We start from the raw sequence: 17,663 nt of genomic DNA, 5'->3' as shown, positions 1-17,663 counted from the left end.
TGGCCAGTAGGGCTGATTGGCTCCCCTTGATAACCATGCTTTTGTGGTCCACAGGTTGCCAGCACCAGTGTGGGCCTCGTCATCTTGGGACAAAAACTGATCTGCTCCTTGTCTCTGAACAGGTAAGAACCATTGAGGGCACCTTTGGGAACTCTAGTAATCAAAGGTCGGATCGGAGAGATAGGACGGTGGGCAAGGTTCTTGCCTAGTACACAGCCGGCCCCAGGTCAATCCCCAGTGTGACAGAGGGTCCACCAAGCCCTGCCAGGAGTGACTCTAGATCACGAAGCCAGGAATAAGTCCTGAACACAGCCAGGTCGGGCCCCCAGACAAAAACAAACCAACCAAAAGATTAAATGGGCAGAAAATAAGTGTAAGTTATGGCAACAGAAATGCACACGCTAATGGTAAAGCAATATAAACCTGCCCAACAAATGCAGGAAGGATACTCTCCACCCATGAGACTTGAGGGGAGGCATTTTAGATCCCTCCTCCTCTCTTCTGCAGCTGTGATTTAGTTTACTCTCTGCTCTGAGCCTCCCTCTCCTTAATTGTCAAGTAGGAAGTTGGACTGAATCATCTCCGAGGCACCTTCCAGCCCCCGCACGCTGATCCCATTACTAGAACACAGATTTTTATAAGACTCAGTTTTGCTGGCTCATGGCAAGTCGCACAGTCTGAAAAGGATGTGGTAGGATTTTATACATCTACTACGGAGCGCTCAATTGCCACTTGGAAGATCCACCTACAACGTACATTTTCTCAGCCTCAGAGGCTGGTGGGTGAGGCCGTGAGCCAGATGATGTGAGGAAGGATACACAGAACAGGCTGACTCAGACTAAATCCCAGAGAGAGAAAAGGGAGCAAAACCAGCCTGTGACAGTCCAAAAGGAATAGGAAACCAGGGGCCAGAGTGATAGCACAGAGAAGAGTACTTGCCTTGCACGTGGCCAACCTGGGTTGGATCCCTTGTGCCCCATATGGCACCCTGAGCACCACCAGGAGTAATTCCTGAGTATAGAGCCAGGAGCAACCCCTGAGCATTGCCATGTGGCCTCTCCCCACCCAAAAAAATATAGGAAACCAAAGGCCAGAGAGATAATACAATGGTAGGACACTTGTCTTACACACACCCAACCCAGCTCCCATCCCCAGCACTACCTTATGGTTTCCTGAAGCCCCCGAAGAGTGATTCCTGAGCACAGATCCAGGAGTGAGCCATGAGCACTGTTGGGTGTGACCCTCCAAATACCAGCAGTAACAACAATAATAATAATAGGAGATAAAAAGAAGGAAGTCAATCCTAGTAAGTCAACTCAATGGCTATGAAGACTATTGTGAAACACGGGGCGTGTTTCACGCTACAAAGAGAGTCTGTGGGGTACAGAAATGCACAACCAATGCTCTGTGGTGAGGACTTGCCTTCCATCAGAGCACGGGAGAGAATCACACACGAGGAGTTCCAGGAGGGTGTGAAATTCAGGTGGTTTCATCCCCTTAAAGTGCTTCTCGTGGGGCCAGAGATGTGACTGTGGCACATACAGCACCTACCTGCAAGTGTGAGTCAATCCCCCAGTGCCACACATAGATGGAAAAGGAACCAACAGAACGTGTGGCTTCCCAGACAGAAAGACTTCAAGATGGTTTTACTGGGGGGCGGGGGGGGTGCCTGGTCCAACTGAGGCTGGGGCTCCTCTAAACCAGCCAGAGCCAGTCCTTCCGCACCAGCCATGTGCGTGGAATCAGAGAGAGGGGGCTTCTGCAAGAGGTGGGGGCTGCAGCAAACCTGGAGGGCTGCTGGGGAAGGTGAGGCAGATGGGCCAGGCCTCACTCGGGCCTGTGACAGCCAACTACAGGCAAGAGGTGGCCAAGGAGCACAGCTATCCCAGAGGACACACTTCACCCCAGACAGCAAGTGGGGGGCCCTGCCTTCCAGACGGGGCACCCAGCCGGCTCTTCCTAATGTACCCCACTAGCTGTTGCTTTTCAGGTTAAGCTGGTTTGGCAATGCCAGGGAGACAGGGCAGGAAAGATGTCAAGTTTGGTGGAGGGGAGCAGGGGCAGGGATCAGTGAAGCCTCCCTGAGAGGAGGGAGGCTCAGAGTCCCCCAATATCGCACTATAGAGTCCCATCAGCAGAGTCTCTTGCCCCCGCCCCTGGCTGTCTTCACTGGGGTCCCTCAGAGCAGGAAGGGTTGAGTTTCCCTCCAAGAGAGCCCCGGCAGCTGAAGACCTCCGGAACCCAGCCACAGCCATGCTCAAGGCCCCTCTCCACACACTCGGATGAGCCTCACTCATGAAGGAACCAGCAGAGGAGCCCAAGTGTGCGGGACCCGGGGCTGAGATCTCCAAGACTGCTCGGATTGGAACTGAACCTCCTCCACCCAGATCCCCCATTTTCCATTAGCTTGGCAGTCACACCCACAAACTGCCCCCCCCGCCGTGTAATCCCATCAATGACCATCCAGAGACTATAAAACAATGCTCCCAGAAGCTCGCAACCTTTTATAGCCTAGTTCTCCTTCTCAAGAGAACCTGGCAAGGTACCGAGAGCATCCTGCCCATACAGCAGAGCCTGGCAAGCTCTCTGTGACATATTTGGTATGCCAAATACAGTAACAATGATGGGTCTCATTCCCCTGACCCCGAAAGAGCCTCCAATTGCCGGGAAGGACAAGTAAGGAGAGGCTGCTAAAATCTCAGGGCTAGGATGAATGGAGACGTTACTGGCACCTGCTCGAGCAAAATGATCAACAGGATGACAGTGATGCAGTGATACAGTGATAGAGTTCCATCACCTCCTACCAGCCCCTGCTTAGGGCTGGCCACAGAGATAAGAACCACAAAAAGCAGATGCAACCTCTAGGAGTGAACAGTTTAGGGGGTCTTGGGATGGTGTTTGTTTGTTTGGGGGCCATACCTGGTGGTGCTCAGGGGCTACTCCTAGCTCTGCACTCAAGGCTCACTCCTGGCAAGGCTCAGGGGACCATATAGGTGCGGGGATGGAACCAGGGTCAGCTGCATGAATGGCAAGCTTAGAGAGTCAAAGAGATCATGGCATTGGATGGTTTGAATCCCAGCCCTGGGACCAGGGGGCTTACTCAGAAGGCTCCCGTGCCTGCTCGGTATACAAGGGCCTTGGCACTGTCTGATCCCCAACATTGGTGGCAGCGACCCCCCCCCAAGCACTGAACTGGGAAACTGGGAGTAGGTTCTGAGCACAGCTGGATATGACCCCCAAACAAACAAATCCCAGCCCTGGCATTCATCACCTGTGGGATCCCAGGCAATCTCTCTGTGCCTCAGATTCCTTCTTTGTAAAATGAGAATATAGGGCCAGAAAGATAGTACAGTGGGTAGGGCATTTGCCTTGTACACTCCCAAATTGGGGTTTGGTCCCCAGCACCTCGTATGGTCCCCTGAGCCCTGCCAGGTGTGATCCCTGAATGCAGAGTCAGGAATAAGCCCTGGGCAGCACCAGATATGCCCCAGCCCTCTCCCAAAAAAAGGTACAGTTCTCCCGTGTCATCTCATACACACACACACACACACACACACACACACACACACACACACACACACACCCCACCGTAAATCAAATCCTCACTGCTTTCTTGACAGCCAGCTCTCTTTGGCAGGTCGGTCTACATTGTGGGTATTTTTTGAATGAATTCAGAGGCCAAGTTCAATGGCACTTTCCTGTTCTTCATGCTCATCCAAGTGACAGGTCAGGGTTCTGTCTGACCTGTCTTCAAGTCACATGCAAAGCTCAAGGCAATCCACTGCAGAGACAGATGCTCTCGTGTGCGTACACACATATCCCATGTGCGTTCGTGTGTGCGCGCACACACACATACACACACACACACACACTGCCAAAACACCTAGGAGAGCTGCCTCCAAGCTGAAGGCTGGCCCCTCCCGGGCTCCTGGCTTGGGCAGATAAGCATTTCCCAACGGGGCCACCTGGAAAGAACCCCCCAGCGGAAAACAGGTTTGGGGAGGTGGTTGGGCTCGTGACCCGGTCAGCAGGCGCAGGCCCTGGCACGCTGCCCTCCCCACCCATCCCAGGGCCATTGGGGAAGCTGGAACAAAGGATTGCTACGAGGGGCTGGCCCCCTCAAAGGTTAGAAGCCCCCCAATAACTTCTGCTTCTCCCAGACTTGGGGGGGGAATGAGTATGTGAAAACATTGGGGGTCGCTTCCGTAACTGGAAGGGGTTCCACGCATCCTTCCTTCCCTGGGACCTTCCCCTGGTGCAAAGCCCCTCCCAGCCTGGGGGCTCAAGTGACCATCACCTTGGTCCTGCCTCCAAGTGACCTCAATTCCAGCAGCCGCTCCCCACCAGTTCCCTGCCCTGCTCGTTTCTGCACGCATGCACGAATGGGCATGTCTGGGTGTTGCCCGCTCCGCTCTGTTCTGGACACAGAGCAGCAAGAAGCCCCTGGCTTTCCGCCGTCTGGATTCAGGGCTGGTGTGGAGATGAGCCCGGTTAGCACACAGGGACTGAGCTAGATGCTGAGGGACAGAGAGCCACTGCCCAAAAGGCCGTTCCCCAGGTCTCATGCATGTGTGTGCAAGCCCAGCCCACTCTGCTGTCTTTCCACCTTGTTTTGTTTTGTTTTTTGCTTTTTGGGTCATACCCAGCGATGCTCAGGCGATGCTCAGGGACTACTCCCGGCTCTGCACTCAGGAATTACCCCTGACGGTGCTCGGGAGACCATATGGGATGCCGGGGATTGAACTCGGGTTGGCCACGTGCAAGGCAAACGCCCTACCTGCTGTGCTATCACTCCAGCCCCCTCTTTTCACACCTCAGGGTTACCATGGGGGGGTGGGAACTTCCTCCCGGCAGCATCAGAGGGGTGAGGCAGAAAACTAGCATCAGTTCCTTAGGGACCTCCATGGACTCTTTGTTCTTGGGGTAAATAGCGAAATTCCAGTGTTCCAAGAGCCCCTGCCGCTTCCCACCACCTGCCTCGCCAGCATCGCCCTCTGTCACCCCTCCCTCACCTTCTCTTCTCTCTTTGTGGCCTTTGCACCCTCCCCCCAACCCCGGGACTCTTTCCTGCTTGCTCCCCCACTTGGCCCTTTTGCTCCTGCTCCTCTTTCTCAGCTCAAGGCTGTGCTTCCCTTCTGCCCTTCCCACCCAAGCCCTCCGCGTTCCCTCAGATCTCTCTCTTCTGCCTCCTGAGCCTCCATCTCATTCTGTAATTAACCCTGAGCCAGTGGGACCCTTTGGTAAAAAGCTGCCACCTGGGTCAGGCTGCAGGCGACGTGCGAGTGTGGCTGTGTCTGGTTCGACTCAAAACTGAGTCTCCGGGGCCAGAGCAATCGCACATCCGGTAGGGCACTCACTCGCCTTGCATGCAGCCAACCGTGGTTCGATTCCCTATGGTCCCTTGAGTCCCACTGGGAGTGATTTCTGAGCATAGAGCAGGACTAAGCCCTGAGCACCACCAGGTTTGGCCCAAAATTGTGTCTCCAGTATCTGTCCCAGAGCTCACCTACCTTGGGTGTTCATCTGTCATCTGTGGGATGAATCATCTGTCATCTGTGGGATGAATGAATAAATGAACTAACTCTGAGGACCAAAATATGCTGCGTACTCAAGTCTGGGAATGCACGGGAATTAATACTGGCTCTCCACCCCCAAGGAGCTCAGAGAAGGCAAAGAGATGAACCACTAGCACTGTAGCACTGTCATCCCATTGTTCATTAATTTGCTCAAGCGGGCACCAGTAATGTCTCCATTGTGAGACTTAATTGCTACTGTTTTTGGCATATCAAATACGCCTCAGATAGCTTGCCAGGCTCTGCCAGGCAGGATGAACCATCTAACCATGTTCAATAAGGAATTGGGTATGGGCTGATTTTCAATGTCTGCCATTGCCACAAGGTTGAGGATTAGCATTCTGGGGGCCTGAGCTTTGGTGCCCTTGACCTACATTATGTCATGTTTGCCATGCTTAAAAATTTGCATGGGGCTGGGCAGAGAGATAGTATGCAGCTGAACCTGGTTGGATCCCCAGCACCCTTAGGGTTCCCCCTCAAGAGCTGGTCCTGAGCACCAATGGTTGTGCCATCACCCGGTTTCCATCCTCTCCCCCCTTTCAAAGAAAAAACAGAATTTGAACTTGGTCTCTGGTCTTCCATCAGCCTAAGAAACTGACTCTTGTACATGATGTATTGTCCTTTCACATGTGTGTATACATACATATATATGTGTGTATATATATATATACACACATATGTGTATATATATATATACACACATATATTGGCTTTTTTGGCTTTTGAGCTCATGCCCAGTGATGCTCAGGACCTACTCCTGGCTCTGCACTGAGGAATCACTCCTGGTGGTGCTCAGGGGACCATATGGGACGCCAGAGATCGAACCCGGGGTTGCTGCATGCAAGGCGGACACCCTACTCGCTGTACAGTCTCTCTGGCCCCAATTTCACCTATTTTCACGGTGTGGCTGACGGAGCTTCCTTTCTCTTCCATGACTTTGGTTATGTAATAAAACAGCTCATTGACTCAGGCCTGAGTTATGGGCATGGTGGGTGTGGTGGTCTTTTGCTGCTCTGGCAAGGTCAGGAGTGGCAGCATTAACAGTACAAGAAAGCCCACGTGGGCCCAGGGCTGGAGATGCTTGGCTGGGAAGTCAGGCTGAAGCTAACAGCCACATTCTGCTCTCAGGAAGTGTGTCATGGGGGTCAGCAAACTAGTATAGCGGATAAGGCACTTGCTTGCCTTGCACACGGCTGACCTGGGTTTGTTCCCCACCACCCCATATGGCTCCCTGAGCCCCCTCAGGAGTGACCCCTGAGCACAGAGCCAGGACTAAGCACCTTAGCATAGCTGGTTGTAGCCCAAAAAACAAACGGGGAAAAAAAAGGAATTTTATCTAAGTCCAGCTGATCTAGAACTGCTTGAAATTTTATTGAGGACAACGATGAAGTTCTGGTTGCTGGATTTGGTTTGCAAAGTCCAGGATGTTGGTGACATTTCTGCAGTCTGCTTTAAAGTTCCCAAAATAGTTGATGTCGCTTTTTTTTTTTTTTTGCTTTTTGGGTCACACCTGGCAATGCACAGGGGTTACTCCTAGCTCTGCACTCAAGAATTACTCCTGGCAGTGCTCAGGGGACCATATGGGATGCTGGGGATCGAACCCGGGTCAGCCGCATGCAAGGCAAACGCCCTACCCGCTGTGATATCGCTCCAACCCCTGATGTCGCTTTTTTGGCTTGTGCAAGGCAAGAAGGAAAATCCGAGATTATAGTTTTGATGGTGAAAAGAAAGTTGTAATAGATTTTCACCTGAAAGTATATATATGTATATATACATACATATACATATATGTATATGCGTGCACGCGTACACACACACACGCGCGCACACACACACACACACACACACACACACACACACACACACACACACACACACACACACACACCTACCTACTTCAAATAGTTTGAAGAACCGAGTATGTGGTTGGCTAGAGGACTTGAGTCTAAGAACTGAACTCAGGCGCCACCTAGTGGTTTATAAGTTGAGCTGCACGTTTTTCAGAACCAAGACTGGGAGTTTGTGCTGTTTGCCCCTGCCCCACTTCCAACAATAATGAATGAGCGGTGACCTGCTGCGGGTGGGCAGAGAACCAGAGAGAGAAAGAAGAGGGTCTTTCGCGGAAAGGTAGTCTGGTTCTTGGGAGATCTCCAGAGGGTTCATTCAGGAAGTGCCATCAGGACTTGGTCTGAAAGGAAACTCCGGGGCAGAGGAGGTAGTCCCAAGGGCTAGTGAGCGTGCGGGGCGCGCGAGAGGCTGGGTGTAACCCCCTGGCACCACGTGGTCCCTGAGCCACAGGGAGTAGCTCCTGACCATGGTGGGTGTGGTCCAGAATCCTAAGGGAAATAAGAAACTCACAAATACGTTCCTTCTTAGGGATTGGGGTTTGGACCACACCTGGGCGTGCTCAGGGCATATTCCTGGCGGTGTGCTCAGCGGTCACTCCCTGCTTGGCGACCATATACAATGCGAGGAACCTACCTGCAGCCCACTCAGGGGTTAAGGAAAGCGCATTGTCATATATATATGTGTATATATATATATATATATATATATATATATATATATATAATGCCTTAACCCCTGAACTATCTCTCTGGGCAGAGTTATTAAGTTTTTAAAAATCCCTTCCCTGGGGCCAAGGAGATCATACAGTAGGTAAGGCACTTGCCTCTCACATGGCCCGCCTGGATTCCATCCCTGACTCCAGATATGGTTCACTGATTATAGCGCAAGCCCTGATTATCTTGCACACGGCCAACCCAGGTTTGCTCCCTGTCACCCCATCTGGTCCTCTGAACCCACCAGGAGTGGTCCCTGAGAGTAGAACCAGGAGTAAGCCCTGAGCACCGCTGCAGAGGGCTCCCAAATAAAACAACAAAAGAGTAAGTCCTAAGCACAGTTGGATGTGGGCCAAAAATAAACCAAAACTCCTCTTTACATATTTGGCCTTCCACTCAGATGGTAATTTTCAAACACACTTTCCTTTATCCCTGGCATCTTATATGGTGCCCCCCGAAGGCCCACCAGCAGTGGTCCCTGAGCACAGAGCCAGGAGTAAGCCCTGAGCAGAGCTGGGCTCCAAATTTTTTTTAAAAAAATTAAAAAAAAATTAAGCTCACATATTTGTCTATTTTTTAAACTTCCTTTGACCATTTCCTGTGTGTTTTGGCTTTTGTTTCAGATTCCGCCTTTCTCTGCCGGAGATCGATCGCAGCAATATTGAGGTAGGCATTTCCCATGCCCTGAGTGGCTGTTTAATGATGTAGAAACGTGGGTTCTTCCGGAGGGAAGCGTTTGGTGTTTGGTTTTGAGTAGGGGCCTTCTCAGTGATGTTTGGAGGATGCAGGGTGCATCCAGCAGTACACAGAACAGTTGTGCAGGCCTGACACTGTGGTGTGTGGGCCGAGCCAGGCGGTGCTGCCCAGACCCAGAGAACAGGGGCCACTTGTGGTCTCCAGGGCCAAATCCTATGATGTGTGGGTGCTCCTGGGCTATGCCCACTGGTGCTGGGCATGAGGTGCCGGGAATCAAACTCGGGGCCTCACACTCGAGCCTTTAGAGATACTCCCCTGGTCCCAAGAATATAGGCTTTAACTTTTAAGTTCTTCATGTCCACAAACCCCACCACAAACACGAAAGGAACTCTGGAATTCACTTTTATCTGCGCAGAAAAACTTTCGAAAGAATTCAGAAGACTGGGGCTGGAGCAATAGCACAGCGGGTAGGGCGTTTGCTTGCACGCAGTCGACTCGGGTTCGAATCCCAGCATCCCATATGGTCCCCCGAGCACTGCCAGGAGTGATTCCTGAGTGCGTGAGCCAGGAGTAACCCCTGTGCATCGCCAGGTGTGACCCAAAAACAAAAACAAACAAAAAAAAGAATTCAGAAGACTGTCAAGACTTTGTATAAAGTTGGAGGAAATGTGCATTGTCGGGGCCAGAGAAATACTACAAGGTTTAAGGCATTTGCCTTGCATGGGTCCAATCCCAGATGGATCCCAACCGTGATCATGGTCCAGGATCACCCCCACGAGTGACCCCCAACACTGGGCTGAAAGTAGCCTCTGAGAACCACTGGGTGTAACCAACAAACCCCTCCCAAGAAAGGAAAATTTGGAGAATATTTAGGAGAGATTTTATTTCTGGGATTAAATAATACTCCAGAGCTACATTTAAAATGAAAACTCACAGGGCTAGAGCGATAGTGCAGTGGGTAGGTGCTTGGCTAGAATGATAGTACAGTGAGTAGGGTACTTGCCTTGCATGCTGCCAACCTGCATTCAATCTCTGACATCCCATATGGTACCCTGAGCATGCTAAGGGTGATTCCTGAGTCCAGAACCAGGATTAACCCCTGAGCACTGTCAGGCATGTCTCCAAAACCAATAGATAGACAGATATAGATAGATAGATAGATATAAATATATATTAATAAAATGCAAACTCCGAAAGGAAGAGGTTATCTGTAATTAATTAGGTCTAGATTATGTTTGCTCTTCAAAGACTTTTTTCATATCTAAACCTAGGCCAGATGGGTTGTAGGAATATCATTTTTTTGTTTTGTTTCATTTGGGGGCTATACCTGAGCATGCTCAGGGATTACTCCTGACTCTGAACTCGGGAATTACTACTTGTGGTGTTCAGGGGACCACCTGGGATTCCAGGGATCAAAACCAGGTCTGTCGCATGGAAAGCAAGCACCCTACCCACTGTACTATCGCTCTGGCCCCAGGAGTACCATTTGGGACGGGGCGGGGTGGGGGGGGCGGGCAAGGAACCCAGTGACCTCCTTCTTGGAGGAAAAATCCCAAGTGTGACTTGGAAGTTTTTCCATAAGCTTTGGGAGATCAACCAGACCAGGGGCTGGAGCAATAGCACAGCAGCTAAGGTGTTCATCTCGCATGCAACCGACCCAGGTTCAGGCCCCAGCATTCCATGTAGTCCCTCGAGCACTGCCAGGAGTAAGCCCTGAACATCACCAGGTGTGACCCAAAAAAACAAAATAAAAATGAGAGAGAGAGATCAATAAGACCGATTCCTAGGTGTCCTTCTAACAGGGCTTCTTTCCTTAAGTGTATTGTTGGAGGGCCACACCCAGCGGTACTCATGGGCGACTCCCAGCACCGGGAATCAAGCCAGAACCTCCTGCATGTGAAGCACGTGCTCCACCCCGTAGCAGAAACTCCTCAATTCATGGCACATTTGTCACTAGGAAGTCAGAAACCTTTCACTGTGGCCGAATATTTCACTGCTGCACATTCAGTTATGTAACCTAGAGGTCCACAACCCCCTGTTTTAGAAGCTGGGCCCTATATTGGGGGGTTTCCTACTGACCTTCATCTTGCCCCCACCTCCTGGGACATTTGACGATGTCTGAAGGCGTTTCTGGAGAACACGCTAGAGTGAGTGCCAGGGGTGCTGTGGGCATTTGCAGAGGCCAAGGATGTCCCCTATCCCCCTGCAACAAAGAACAGTGTCCCTCAATGTCAATGGTGCCACTGTGGGAAAGCCCCCTTCCAGAGTGTGTGTGTGTATATGTGTGTGTTGTGTGTGTGTGCACATGTGAGTATGTGAGGATGTTTGCAGGTTTCGTGTGACGGTTACATGTGTGAGTGTATGTATGGGTGTGTGACATAGTGAGGACAACAGAGAACAGATAAACAACTAAACAATAAAAATTACCTGTGCAGAAGGTTCAAGGGCATGGGGCCAGAGTGATAGTACAGCAGGTAGGGCGTTTGACTTGCACACGGCTGACCCAGGTTCAATCCCCGGCATCACATATGGTCCCCCAAGCACTGCCAGGAGTAATTCCTGAGCACAGATCCAGGAGTAACCCCTGAGCATCGCTGGGTGTGACCCAAAAAAGGAAAAAAAAAAAAGAAGGTTCAAGGGCAGTTAAAAAAAAAAACCAGAGCAGGCAGCAAGGCATGAGGTGAGTACAGAGCCAGGTATGGATGCCCCTGGTACCACCAGGAGTGAGCCCTGAGCACAGAGCCAGGAGTAAGCCCAATCATTACTGGATGTGGCCCAACCCCCACCGCATAAAAGAAAAGCAAAACCAGGGCTGGGAGCACGGCTTCAAGGGCTGGAGCACACAGTTTTCATGCCAGAGCCTCAGGTTCGATCCCTGGCACCAGAGTCTCCCCACCAGCACCATGGGGAGAAGCCCCCCCAAACAGAGAAGACCACAAACTGACATGGCTAGGGCCTGGAGTAACTAACCTTGCAACCCTAGTGTTTATGGTATCAAGGTTTTCAGTTTCAAATTGTCATGGATTGTCTTGCTTGGTAAATGCCTCAGTACATTCCCCCCCACCCCCCCACGTGTGGTCCCTCTGAAGTGGGGAGGGCATTTGCCTTGCACGCGGTTGACCCGGGTTCAATCCCCAGCATCCCATACAGTCCCCTGAGCACCACCAGGAGTAATTTCTGAGTGCATGAACCAGGAGTAACCCCTGAGCATCCTGGGTGTGACTCAGAAAGAGAAAGAAAGAAAGAAAGAAAGAAAGAAAGAAAGAAAGAAAGAAAGAAAGAAGGAAGGAAGGAAGGAAGGAAGGAAGGAAGGAAGGAAGGAAGGAAGGAAGGAAGGAAGGAAGGAAGGAAGGAAGGAGAGAGAGAAAGGAAGGAAGGAAGGAAGGAAGGAAGGAAGGGAGAGAAAGAAAGAAAAAAGAAAGGAAGGAAGGAAGGAAGGAAGGAAGGAAGGAAGGAAGGAAGGAAGGAAGGAAGGAAGGAAGGAAGGAAGGAAGGAAGGAAAGAAGGAGGAAATGTCCATCGCCTGGAGCAGATAGGCTGAGGAATGGTTCCCACCGGGAGCTTTCCGTGCCCCCAGCTTCCAAGGGGTGATTCTCCTGGCCTGGGGAAGGCATGTCCAACCTAGCTGGTGCTTGCAAAGTGTCTTGCTTGGGCTACTGACTTTGTTTCCCCTTTCATTTCAGGTCCTGAGGTTTGAGAATATTCTGTCTTCTATTCTCCACTTCGGTGTCCTCCCACTGGCCAACGGTAAGGGATTGTCCATACACGAGGTGGCCTGGGGATCAGAGGGATGGTCAGGGGGCAGAGTGCATGCTTGGATGCTGGAGGTCTGGGTTCAACCCCCAGCACTGCGTGATCCCTGAGCACCACCAGAAGTGATATAAAAATTTATATTTTTATTTTCAAGCAGCAGGTTGGGCATAGCCCCTGAGCACTACAGGAGTAGCCCCAAAACTGAAAGCAAAAACAGAGGGAGGGAGAGAGGAGGGAGGGAGGGAGGGAGAGAGGGAGGGAGGGAGGGAGGGAGGGAGGGAGGGAGGGAGGGAGAGAGGAAGAGAGAGAGAGGGAGGAAGGGACGGAGGAAATAGAATGGAAGGGACTCTGATGAAGGCATCAGATTGCAGTTGTCAGGGACTTTTCACCCTGAAGCTTCTCCTCTGAGACTGTTAGGATGAACCCAGGCTAGCGCCAAAACTTAGAAAAAAAACATCTGTACCATCAATAACAGGATTGCAACGTCAATTATTCCAGGCACAAGCCATGGGAGTTCAACCCTCTTTGCAAATTCAGCAAACATGGCTAACTAGGGTCAAGTTTTAAAAATTGAAACCATTTTCCTTCGAAAGTAGAAAGTCTCAGGTCGGAGAGATAAGACAATGGGCAGGGTACTTACTGCAGTAGGAGCCACGGGTTCGATCCCTGCCATCACAATCTCCCCACCACAGGGAGGGACCCTGTATGGTTCACTGAGCCCACCAGGAGGAAACCCTGAGCACAGCCAGGACGGAAGGAAAGAGAATGAGGAAGGAGGGGAGAGGAGGGGAGGGGAGGGGAGAGGAGGGAAGGGAAGGGGCCCAGCTCCACCATCAGGGAAAACAGCAATTTAATGAATGGCGATCCCGGACCTGCCTGCTTGATGCACTGGAATTATTTATAAACCGCAGCACCTTCGGGCTGGTATATAGCCCAACGGACTAAGCACTTGCTATACATGTTGGAGGCCCAGGCTCAATGCCCAGCACGGCATGGTCCCCTGAGCACTGCCAGACATGACCCTAGAATACAGAGCTGGGAGTAGCCCCTAACCACCCTGGGTGTGGCACCAAAATAAAACGCAAAGAACACCACAAACTGCAGCATCTTGGGTTTTGCTTATTTAACCACTTCTTGTGAAGGCCAGAGAGAGAGAGTACAGTGAGTTAAGGCACTTGCCTTCAGAACCTAGCACCATCTAAGGTTCCCCGAGCCCCCACCAGGAGTGACCTGAGCACAGAGCCAGGAGTAACCAACCCCTGAGTACAAGTCGGGTGTGGCCCCAAGGCAGAAAGAAAGAAAGAAAGAAAGAAAGAAAGAAAGAAAGAAAGAAAGAAAGAAAGAAAGAAAGGAAGGAAGGAAGGAAGGAAGGAAGGAAGGAAGGAAGGAAGGAAGGAAGGAAGGAAGGAAGGAAGGAAGGAAGGAAGGAAGGAAGGAAGAAAGAAAGAAAGAGAAAGAAAGAAAGAAAGAAAGAAAGAAAGAAAGAAAGAAAGAAAGAAAGAAAGAAAGAAAGAAAGAAAGAAAGAAAGAAAGAAAGAAAGAAAGAAAGAAAGAAAGAAAGAAAGAAGCTTTTTTCCTGGTGCTTGGACGTGATAGGGTGAATGTTCCTAGTGCAGGAGGTGATAGGGTCAATCCCCCCAGCAGTCCCCCACCCAAAATTAAACTATTTTTATATTCAAGACAGAAATGTTTTTGTCTTGAACCTCAGAACCCCGCTCTTCAAGGCATTTTCAGAATGTAAATTGCACTTCTTGCCAGTTTCCGCCCTGGGAGTTGCCTGATTGGCTCTTCTAAGGACTCTGTAACTATCCCTCCAGGGGAATGCCTGGGACATATCACAGCAAAACTGGAAACTAGGTAGCGTTTAAGAGGAAATCATTAAAATACCGCCCATGTTTCTTAAGAGAAAGTCTGCCCAAATTTCTGTGCTTGTTGTCTAATCATTTTATAATTCTCTCATTCCATACGTTAGCCAAATTGCAGCAAGGAATTCCCCTGCCCAACCCATACAATATCTCCCTGACCAAATCGGAGATTGAAGTCCTTGAGGTAAGCATTTGACCCTGCTCTCCGGGCTTCCTTTGGTTGGAAAATAACTCTGCTTCTCTGGCTTCTTCCTGGTTTACATTTGTTCTGCTCCTTTTCCCCCACCGCACGGGCCTGAGGACTTTTGCAAACAATGTTGCTTGCAGTTAGCAGTGAGAAGCACTGACTTCTAACTTGAGTTCGAAGTCAAGAGTCCAAACATTTGCCAAGCAAGACAACCCATGACAATTCAATACGTTTGTATATCAATATGAGGGTTGCAAGCTTCAGGGGGCTGGAGCGATAGCACAGCGGGTAGGGCGTTTGCCTTGCATGCGGTCGACCTGGGTTCGATTCCCAGCATCCCATATGGTCCCCTGAGCACCGCCAGGAGGCCAGGAGTGATTCCTGAGTGCATGATCCAGGAGTAACCCAGGTGTGACCCAAAAAGTGCAAAAAAAAAAAAAAAAAACCAAGGTCAGTTACTCCAGGCCCAAGTCCTGTCAGTGAGTGGCCTTCTCTATTCTAGGGGCTTCTGTCAGGGTAGTGCTCCAGGGTCTGCATCCTCCTCCACCACCCCCCACCCCACCCCCAGCCTCCTGTGGTACTGGTGGGGAGAAATTGTGCAGGGTTTAAGGTGCCATCTTGCCTAAGGCTGGTGGTGGTTCAATCCTGACCCTGTGTGTGGTTCCCTAAACACAGAGCAAGAAGTAACCCTGGAGTCAGATTCTTTGTTTGCTTTTTGGTTTTGGGTCACCCGGCGCCGTTCAGGGCTTACTCCTGGCTCTGCACTCATGGATCGCTGATGGTGAGCTCCAGAGCACATGTGGGATGCCGAAGATCAGACCTGGGCCAATGTGTGCAAGGCAAACAAACGCTCTATTCACTGTATTTTCAGGCCCCTGATCACAGTCAGATTTGACCCACATACCTCCCCCAAAATAGACTGAGGCAGATTCCCCTTTGTAGTCAAACTTTTCCTCACCCCACTAGAAGGCAGTGTGGCTTGTTTTATTTCGTTTTATCAGGCAACCTGTGATGCTGGGGTTCTTCGTCCCATTGTACAGATGAGGAGACTAAGATGAAGATGGGGGAAGTATCTTAACGGCTGTCAAAGGGCATTGGCTAAGGCCACACTGATCCTTCCCATACTCCCACAAACTTTTGCCCCTAGTAAAGACCCCACTCTGAGCTCCCAGTTCTTTATGAACTGATCAATTTTTTGTTTGTTTGATGTTTGATCCCCGGTAGTTCTTAAGACTTATTCGTGACCCAATGCCCAGGGATCACTCCTGGAGGTGCTCAGAGGCCCGTCTGTGATGCCAGGGATCACGCCCTGCACTAAGTCTCCAGTCCTGCTTCCGTTCTTGAAACAAACTTCAGAACACCTTTGTTCACTTCCTTTGGGGGGTCTCGTCAAGCTTGCAAAGATAGCAGTAAGATTCGGGTGGATTCTCCACTCCTGTAGCCTGCACCTCCTCCTTCTTCGGTGGCTTGAGTCGTGGCTACAGTGGCTTATTCCACAGTCTAGTGACTGACTCAAGGGGCCCGGGGAGAGCAGAGGGCTCTCACTTGACCATGAAGTCTTCAGAGGGACCTGGACGGGCCACGGCGGGCCAGGCCCAGAGTGTGACATTACCTTATCCTACCCCTCAGGGCTTCCTTTTGATTTCCACGGACCTGAAGCATGAAACGTCCTCGAAGCAACAGCCGAGTTTCTATGGCTGGGAAGGCCTACCCCTGTTTCACGAGCTGTGGAGGAAGAAGCCAGCACCCTAACGGCAGGTTCCGGAAGGACTCCTGGGAGTGCCCGCCTCGGGACACGCCTAATGGTGAAGCCACGGTGAAGCCTGGAGGCCGAAAGTGAAAGTGTTCTTTCTCCAACCCTCAGGGATGTACAGAGAGGAAAGCTGGGTGAAGAGCGACTTAGGTGGGGCGGGATGTTTGAGTGTGTGTTGCTGTTGAATGTCTGCTGTGTGTTTCCATGTCGGTAAGATTCTGGAGCCAGGTGCAAGCAGGTACTGAAGCTCTTCAGGCGCATACTTGCACCAGTCGGTGTCCGTGGAGACCCTGCAGCCCTCCCCGTGCCCGCCCACATGCCCCTTCGCTGTTTTGAATTTCCTGTTTTGTATTTACTGTTACTGTCCCCGATATTTAATTAAAATTGTTTTCTATCAAAGTCAACCTTGTGTTTTTATCTGAAAATTTTCCTATCTCTGCATTTTCTATCTCCATAAGAATAGAGGGAACACAGGGGGGGGCTTAAAGTTTTAACAGCACCCAAAGCTGAGGTGATGCAGATCTCAAGACTTGATTGATTGATTGATTGATTGATTGATTGATTGATATCGAAACACCTTGAGAGCAGTTACAGAGTTTTCGGTTTAAGTCTCAGTCATACAATGATGAAACACCCGACCCTTCACCAGTGCACACTTTCCACCACCAAAAACCCCAGTATCTCCCCCATCCCACATCCTCCCCCTACCTGTATGGCAGACGATTTCCACGTTACTCTCTCTCTCTACTTTGACTACAGTCAACATTTCGACACCAAACCCATCGTTATTATTTGGGATTTTACCCCAACACTCAGATCTGCCGAGAAGGCAACATTAGACAATTTGTTTTCTTTTGCTGATTATGAATCGCACATGATGATGTGAGGCCGTTATTGCAGCCACAAGATTTTGGAATTCTGAAGTTTTAATAATTAAATCTGGAGGGATTTCTGCCCAAAGCCGCTGTGTTCCAAGCTTTGTTTCTGAGTCTCTGGGATCATGGATGATAAGCAGCTCGATCAGCAGTCAGAGGGCTCGTTCGTGGGCAGCAACTCGGGGTCTCATGGCGGGGGCTCCACCCTGAGTTCCTCATGTTTGGTGCGACGCGGTGCCCTGTGGTGCGTGAGATCATGCATTTAGGAGCACCTAACCCTAACTTCCCGAGTCTGCTCTTCAGCCCCAGAAATGCTCTTCTTTAACCTAAGGTAGGACTAGCTATTCAAGCAGAAGGTTCAGCCATTACTCTAACCATGCACTCTGCATGTCCAACCCCT

General features: G+C 50.6%; 1 protein-coding gene across 1 annotated transcript in view; it reads left to right on the top strand.

The window, feature by feature from the left end:
• The window catches only part of BPIFC (BPI fold containing family C), a 45,237-nt gene extending 28,560 nt beyond the window's left edge, over positions 1 to 16,677 (top strand). Inside the window, exons 11-15 of the mRNA XM_055118534.1 lie at positions 55 to 122; positions 8,758 to 8,800; positions 12,514 to 12,577; positions 14,556 to 14,632; positions 16,265 to 16,677. Of these exons, the coding sequence (XP_054974509.1) occupies positions 55 to 122; positions 8,758 to 8,800; positions 12,514 to 12,577; positions 14,556 to 14,632; positions 16,265 to 16,387 (375 nt within the window). The 3' untranslated portion in view covers positions 16,388 to 16,677. The remainder of the gene's footprint in view (positions 1 to 54; positions 123 to 8,757; positions 8,801 to 12,513; positions 12,578 to 14,555; positions 14,633 to 16,264) is intronic.
• Positions 16,678 to 17,663: the final 986 nt, after the last annotated feature.

Source organism: Sorex araneus, chromosome 10, assembly GCF_027595985.1.
Source record: "Sorex araneus isolate mSorAra2 chromosome 10, mSorAra2.pri, whole genome shotgun sequence".
Lineage (NCBI taxonomy): Eukaryota > Metazoa > Chordata > Mammalia > Eulipotyphla > Soricidae > Sorex > Sorex araneus.
Note: the sequence above shows the minus strand (reverse complement) of the source record. Positions and strands in the feature narration are given on the sequence as shown.